This window comes from Pongo pygmaeus, chromosome 3 (assembly GCF_028885625.2).
Source record: "Pongo pygmaeus isolate AG05252 chromosome 3, NHGRI_mPonPyg2-v2.0_pri, whole genome shotgun sequence".
Lineage (NCBI taxonomy): Eukaryota > Metazoa > Chordata > Mammalia > Primates > Hominidae > Pongo > Pongo pygmaeus.
The window spans coordinates 2,072,716-2,080,221 of record NC_072376.2 but is presented as its reverse complement, the minus strand read 5'-3'; the positions used below and the strand labels follow the sequence as shown (position 1 = coordinate 2,080,221).

At 60.8% G+C, this 7,506-nt stretch overlaps 1 protein-coding gene across 1 annotated transcript; it reads right to left on the bottom strand.

Annotated features, from left to right (window-relative positions):
- Positions 1 to 952: 952 nt before the first annotated feature.
- On the bottom strand, positions 953 to 2,989 carry NICOL1 (NELL2 interacting cell ontogeny regulator 1). Its single transcript, XM_054486561.2, has 4 exons — positions 2,852 to 2,989; positions 2,439 to 2,593; positions 2,099 to 2,187; positions 953 to 1,062 (listed from the first exon to the last, which is right to left on the bottom strand). Exons 1-4 carry the CDS (start codon positions 2,956 to 2,958, stop codon positions 997 to 999), a joined length of 417 nt encoding a protein of 138 aa, XP_054342536.1. The 5' UTR covers positions 2,959 to 2,989; the 3' UTR covers positions 953 to 996.
- Positions 2,990 to 7,506: the final 4,517 nt, after the last annotated feature.

The window sequence follows — 7,506 nt, the reverse complement described above, 5'->3', positions numbered from 1 at the left end:
GAGCCTCTGAGCAGGTGCTGGTGGCCGGCGCTGGTTCCTGCCCCACACCCCACCCTGCCTGGGCCTGCAGTGACCTCAGGCCCCTGCTCTCCCTGACCTGCATTAAAGGGCGCAGACATCCTCCCAGGGGGACACCTGACTCAGTCTCTCCACATGTGCCAGCTCCAAGGGACGACTCTGTTCACTGTGGATACCAGGCACGTCCAGCTCCACCTGCCTGAGGCAGGGCAGGGCTTGGGGCCCCAGGGCCAGGGAACCAAAGCCCCAGAGGCCGAGTCCCACCTAGGGCACATGGCAGTCATCTCCAGCCTGCTGTTCACCTGGATTTGTTCCTAAACATCTTCCTGCATTACTTTGATAAAAGGCTCTAATTTTACTGAAAAACCATTTACAGAATGAATGAAAAGAGGGAGGTGCCCGCTTTGGCTGGAGGTCACTTGTTGGGTGCTGTGTGCACAGGTGTGTGGATGGCAGTATGGCCTCATCAAGTTCCCATCCAGAGCTCCCCGGTGACCAGGGGCTAGGCTCAGGGCTGCAGGTGGGAGCTGGCAGGGGATCTGATGCTGTGCGGGGTGGCCCTGCCCTCTCTCCCTGGGACCCTCTGTCTCCCGCAGTCTCAGGCAGCTGGTCCACCAGTTCAGTGGTGCAGGAGCCTGGAGGGGCTCAGCCCTGGGGCAGCTGCTCTGGGGACTCAGGGGGGTCAGGCCGATTTCTACACTTCCCCAGCCTCAAAACAAGGGCAGGCAGGCAGGGGAGCAGGTCCGAGGAAGCACAGGTCACTGAGGTCAGACGTGTGTGTCCACCTCTCCGCACGGGCACTGGTTTGGGACAGCAGCCAAGAGGGCTCGCCCAGGTGGAACAGCTGGGGAAACCCAAGCCCAGAGAGGGGCCCAACCCAGGACTGCCGGGGGCGACGCAGGGGCTCTGGTGGCCAGAACAGGGAGACAGGACACAGGAGTGCCACTGGGCATTTATTGACACGGAGCAGCGCGGTCCTCAGTGCCCCGCCGGCCAGCAGGCACACAGGGCACGGCGCTCTGCCTGCAGCAGTAGGGTCTCCGTCTGCAAAGCAACAAGAGGCGTGAGGGTGCAGCCCAGCTGCCCACTGGCATTCCCCTGGGCCTCCACCCACCCAAGGCAGCCCTATCTCCACCAGCTCCTGAGACAGACAAGGTCAGGCCCTGGCTCTAACCCCCACACCCAGAGCCTCCCACTCATCTCTTCCCTCTGCAGCGGCTCCCACTGGTGGGGCCTGCCTGGGGTCTGCTGGTGCCTGCGCCATGCCAGAGTGCCCACCTGCCTTCTTCCAGCTCCCACACCACCCACAGGGGTCCACTGTCCCCCACTCCCTCCCGCTCTCATGCCTAAGGATAGGTGGGGGCTGCTCCTCCCAAAAGCTCAGCTCCAGGCTCTGTGAGTGGGGAGAGGGCTCCAGGTCTTAGTCCGAGCCCTTTGAAGTGTTCCCAAGGACACTAGGGCTGGTGGGGGGTGGGACCAGGCAGGGTCTTCCCTGCTTTCTCCTTCCTAGAATTCTCCCTTTCCAGGAAGAAGCTTGAGCCCCTGCACAAACAAAAACTCCTTGGCTGCACCCCATGGCCTGGGGGCTCCCTGTTCACCCAGGCTTGGAGGGGCCTTAACCAACCTGTGCATCCACCCAGGATCCAGACCACCCTGCCCAGCCTGACCCCCCCATTCCTGACACTTTTGCCACATCCTCTGGCCTCAGTTTCTCCTCTGCCCCGGGGCCTTGCCGCCCACCCAGGGGATCCTGGATTGGGCTGACAGTCCTTCCCCAGGGTCCAGGTCTGTCACAGCCCTCAGGAGTGGCGGTCATAGGACAAAGTGCCCAGTGAGGGCCTTCTGGGGGAGGGGCTAGAAACTGAGCATGCTGGAGAGAGGAGCATCTCATAGGTGAGACAGGTGCCCAGAGTGCCCCTTGGATGACTGGAGCCAGAGGAAGGGGGCATAGGTGCGGCGTCTTAAATCAGGGGTGAAGGATGAGGGACGCTCCACTCCCCCAGGGGGCCTCTTCCTCATCCTCCCTGCCCTCCCCACCCCCTGGGAAGCCCGGGAGGACGGTCGCGCCGCGGGCGCTCACCCGCGCGTCCAGGCTGCAGGCTGTCTTCCGCAGGTCCTGCAGGGCGCGCTGCATGAACTCGAAGGCGTGGCAGTCCACGCATGGGCGGCCTGCGGGGGACGCGGGTCAGGGTGGAGGGGGAGCAAGGGGGGTCACCCGCAAGGCCCCCACGCACCCTAGGCCCGTCCACCCAGTGCCAAAGAGCGCACGTCCCCACTCCCCACGCCACCATCTCCCGCGAAGGGGAGGACCCGCTCCCGGGAACAAAGGCGAGGCGCGGTCCTCCCGGCAGAGCCCCGGCCCCGCACGCCCCTGGCGCCAGCCCCGCCCCGCTTCCCGGAACCCAGCCCCCGGCACCTACTCTGCGCGGGGACGGCACTCCCGGCGGGCTCGGCGCGGGCCCGGGCGCCCAGCAGCGCCAGACTCAGCAGCAGCAGCAGCAGCGGCGGCGGCGGTGACATCGGGGACCGGCACGCGGGCGGGGGGGCCATGGCCAGCGGAGGGAGCGGGGCCGCCCTGAAGCCAGCGAGGGGTCAGCGGCGCCCGCCCTGCCCGCCCCGGGCCGGTAAGCCCCCGTCCCCTCCCGCGGGCCCCACTACCCTTGTCCAAGCCCCAGGCCCGGGAGCCCTGGACCCACCCACCCCGGGCCCGGGAGCCCCCGCCCCACCTCCGGCTCCCCGACTCCAGTCCGCCCGTCCCCGGGCCCAGCAAGCCTCTAGTCCGCGCCCCGTATCTAGAAAACGCCCATTCGGACGCCCGCACCCCCGCCCTTACCGCGGTTCAGGGACCCCGGGACCAGCAGCGCGGGGACACCGGCAGACGTTCCGCGTCCGGCGCGCACGGCGCATGCGCTCCGACCCGACCCCGCCCGGGTTCCCCATCCCACGTCGTCGTCATGGAAACCCGAGACTGCGCTGGCCGCGGGTTTAGAGGCACCTAGGACGCTCCAGGAATCGGGTGTGCCTGGCCCTGGCCGGGGGCTGCCCCCGGGAGCAGCGTCCAGGCCCAGAGCCGATGCAGTCTAGAGGACTGCCTGGAGGAGGCGGCGCCGGGGCGAGACCTCCAGAGCGCACGGCCGGCGGGAGAAAAGCTGAGGAAGTGGGAAATCTGTGGCTGGAGCTCAGCAGGTCAGGGGCGATCCTGAGGGAGCTGCTCGATGCTCGCGAGGCGCGGGGAGCGGTGCATGCAAACGCTTGGACTCCGACCCCGGGCGGGTGGGGTCCAGTGTGGGGTCGCACCGCCCGGAGAGAGCTGGCCTGGGGGATCGGCTCGGGGGATCCGCCCTCACCCGGCCTTTCCCTGGCCCAGCCTCTCCCCGATCCTCGGGCGTCAGGGTGGGCACCAGCCTGCTCGGTCCCTCCCGGGTACCCACTCCCTCCCCAGGGTCCTCCTCTCCGCCTCTCGGTGTCCTCAGAGCCGGGAGAACCGCTTGCGGGGAGCCCCGACCACAGGTCCTCGGCCTCTGTGCCGATTTCAGCCCCGTGAACTCAGGGCTGTTGACTTTAAAGAGCGCCGTGCAGCCAGTGGCCCCCGGGGGCGCCCAGCAAGTGCGAATCTGGGCCCCGGACTCCCTGGGAGGGATGGTCCCAGCCGTCGGAGCCAGGGCCCCACGCCGACACCGACACAGGTCGTGGCCTCCGCAGAAGGCGCCCCAGGCCCACGTGGGTGCTGGCGTTCCCCCCTCCCCACCCACCCAGCAGCCCGCGCTGTGGCCGGGAGCTCAGGGACGAACCACACCTCCCGCCAGACCCTCTTCTTGGTGGGCGGAGCCGCACCCCTACCTGGAGGCCGCCCCCAGGAGGTCGTGCAGGACCCCCAGCCTCGGGCGCCCCCCTCCCCAGCCTAGCCGACCTCTACCCCCAACCGCCGGGCTTCTGGCCGGTGGTCTTCCCGGCACAAGCTGGGACTGCGGACGCACCTGCTTCTCGCGTGGTCAGAGTCGCCCCTGCCCCGGCCGGACGCGGGTGTCCTGATCCTGAGAGCGGGTGGGAGGGTGGGTTGGTGAAGCGTGCCCGTGAGTGCCGCTGCCTCCTCCGGGTTGAGCCGACGCCGGGCTTCGGGGATCTGGTCGCGCCTCGGGGGTACGCTGCATCCTCAGCGCGCTGAAATGCAGGCGGGGCCCGAGGGGCCGGGTGGGGGCTGCGGGCCGGTGTCCCAGGCGCCTGGGGAGGCAGCGGCCCTCCCGAGTGTCGGGCTAGTGCGCACTTCCGCGGTCTTCTCCCCGGAGCCCAGAGCCCAGGAACAAGCCGTCGCGATCTCCCAGTGGGGCGGGAGCCGTAGAGGGGGAGCCCTGCGCGGTCGCCGGGGCCGCGGAGCCCTGGGAGGGACGTGCTTCCGGGGACGCGCCGGGCCGCAGGCGTCCTTCTCCCCTTCGGTCCCACGCTGCACCCGCTCGCGACCTGCTCCTGTCACCCCTGCCCCTAGTGCCCACGGACAGCCACTTCCATGCCGGGAAGGGAAACGCCTCCCCAGAAGCTAGGTGGGCTGGGCCTCGGTCGGCGGTGCCGTTGGGTCGCCAGGAGTCTCGGGCTTGCTGCGCCCCCAGGGTCTGGATGGCCCCTGGCTGTCTTCGGCCTCACCGCACCCCCCTCCACGTACACCCTTCCTCCCAGCCGCCTCCTCCCAAGGCACACAGTCCCCACCCTAGAGTTCTCTCCAGCAAACAGGCTGAGATTCCCTCACATCCAAACAAAACAAACCTGGCGCCCCGCCCCCGGCGGCCGGCGCCTCTCCAGCCGTCCAGTGCCTACCCCTTTCCGTCTGGAGCCCGCTCCTGTCGGGTCTGGGTCCCCCCCTCTCATTTTTCCTGCTCCTCCCGGGTGTTGCTAGGCGATACCTGTCCCCCACCTTTCCATGTCCCCTTCCCTAAGCCCACAACAATCCTTCCAGAAATCCTGTCAGCTCCATCCCCAGAGCCCTGGGAATTCTTCTCTCCACCCCACGCCTCTCTGCCCCTGGTCCCAGCCCCTCACCTGGGCTTAGAGAATCGCTTCATCACTGTCTCCCTGTTTCCAGCTCCCTGTGGTCCAGTCTCCACAAGGCAGTCAGAGGGAACTTTATTTTAAAATGTTGGTAAACTGTCCTCATTTAAGCAATAACTCCCCGTCGTCCTTCTGCTTCCCGCAGCCTCTACTTACTCTCTCTATCAATGTGATCACTCTGGGGCCTCACTTAAGTGGGATCTCACAGTGTTTGTCCTTCTGTGGCTCAACTGGCCTATTTCACTTAGCTTAGTGGCCTCTCCTTGTTTTTTTGTTTTGTTTTGTTTCGTTTGGAGAGACAGGGTGCCTTGGCCTCCCACATAGCTGGGACTATAGGTACGTGCCACCATGCCTGGCTAATTTTTAGATTTTGTTTAGAGACAAGGTCTCTCTGTGTTGCCCAGGCTGGTCTCGAACTCCTGGGCTCGAGCAATCCTCCTGCCTCTGTGGGCAGCACAGGCACCACTGGGCTGTGGATGAGCCTCCTGGCAGCTGTGAGTGGCAGAGGGGCCTTTGGGATCACATCAGACCCTGCCGCCACGCACGAGGATTCACAGCGCCCGTCTCACCTCCAATGGAAGGTGCGAGTCCTGATGCAGCTGAGGCCCTCAAGGTCCCCTGTCCCCTCCCAGCTTCCCCTACCCATTCCCCTGCCCACTCCCGCCAGCTGCTGGGCCTCCTGCTGGGCCACAAGCCTCCCTCAGCTGAGACCTGCCGGGTTCTGCAGATAGCCAGGGCTTCCCCCCACCTCCCGGCTCACTCGTGTCTTCCACTCACCCTGAGTCCTCCAGCTGCAAAAGATGTCAAAAGGTTCAAAACACTTGATCAAAACAGGATCACAAGTCACTGTGAAATAACAGTCATTTATTTAACCAGAGTGATAGTCAAAGACTTCAAAAGCAATACAGAAAGATACATGGATTAAAAAAACTTAACTCTTTCAAAGCTCAGTTTTCCTAAGTAATTAAAAAAACGAATAAAGGCAACTCAGGAAATTATCTTGATAAAATATTTTTAAAATCTTTGTTTTTTTAGGCCAATACCAAAAAGGTAAAGAAGAACCTCCTGCCGTGTGATTTCTTCCGCTTATGGGACACCCATTTAGTTTACCTGAAAGTCAAACCTGATGAAAAGGTACTTGATTTAACCAGACACGGGAAGAGTGTGTGTGTGTCCAGGGTTTTGAGCACACACCATATTAGAGAGGAATGTAAACAAGACAGTTAGTAGCTTGAGCAGGAGAATATGTGGCTCTTAGGAACAGCAAAAGTGTGAGAAGTTTCCTGGTTACACGGACAATTCAGTCACATCAAGAAAAGCCAGGAATAGGGGTGAAATTATACGGGAAGAAAACATTGTTTTCTTCAAGACAGACATTTCAGCATCAGGTCATAACGACAGAGTTAGAACCAGAGGGGAGAGAAATACAGGAGCTGACAAAAAAGCTGAAGGACAGCGTTATAATCCCAGGCCTTCTGATGGGGAGAAAGAGCTGGAGGCAGTGGTGCATGTCCTGAGAATCACAGGCTGCAAGATGTAGCAAAAGCTGAACTTCTGAAACCCAAGTCTGAGACGCTGTAAGAGGAAGGCCCTACCTCAAGGAATGAAATTTCCCTCTAAATGAAGAAGACAGCATTTCTGACCTGAAACAAGGGAAATTAAATGGAGAAAATAAAACAGAAAAGTGTTGTGGAGAATTAAAAATCTAAACCTCTTGCAGTTTTACTATGAGCAGACCATTAGCTCAAGACAACTTTGTTCTAACGCAGGGGACCAAGCCAGATGTGGTGGCATGTGCCTGTAATCCCAGCTACTCAGGAGGCTGAGGCGGGAGGATCACTGAAGCCCAGGCATTTCAGCCAACCTTTAACAATTTAATAAACAAATAAATAACATAGGGTATGTGGCCAGGTGCGGTGGCTCACGCCTGTAATCCCAACACTTTGAAAGGATGAGGTGGGCAGATCATTTGTGGTCAGGAGTTATAGACCAGCCCGGCCAATGTGGTGAAACCCCGTCTCTACTAAAAATAAAAAAATAAAAAATAATAATAAATAAATAAATAAAAATTAGCCAGGAGTCATGATGCACGCCTGTAGTGCCAGCTACTCAAGAGGCTGAGGCAGGAGAATCACTTGAACCTGGGAGGCAGAGGTTGCAGTGAGCCTAGATCGTGCCACTTCACTCCACTCCACTGGGCGACAGAGTGAGACTCCATCTCAAAGAAAATTAAAAAATAAATAAAAATAACATAGGGGATGAAAACTCAATCTTCAGGAAAACTTAGAAATAATTCTCTTAATTATATCCAAGTGGATCACACACAAATTCTTTTCATAAATTCATCCTTTATGAACCTTATCACGACTTCTGAGAGCCTTGACGACATCCTGCAACTTTCTGCCTTGTCTTTCTTTTTCTTTTATTTTGTTCCTTTTTTTTTTTTTT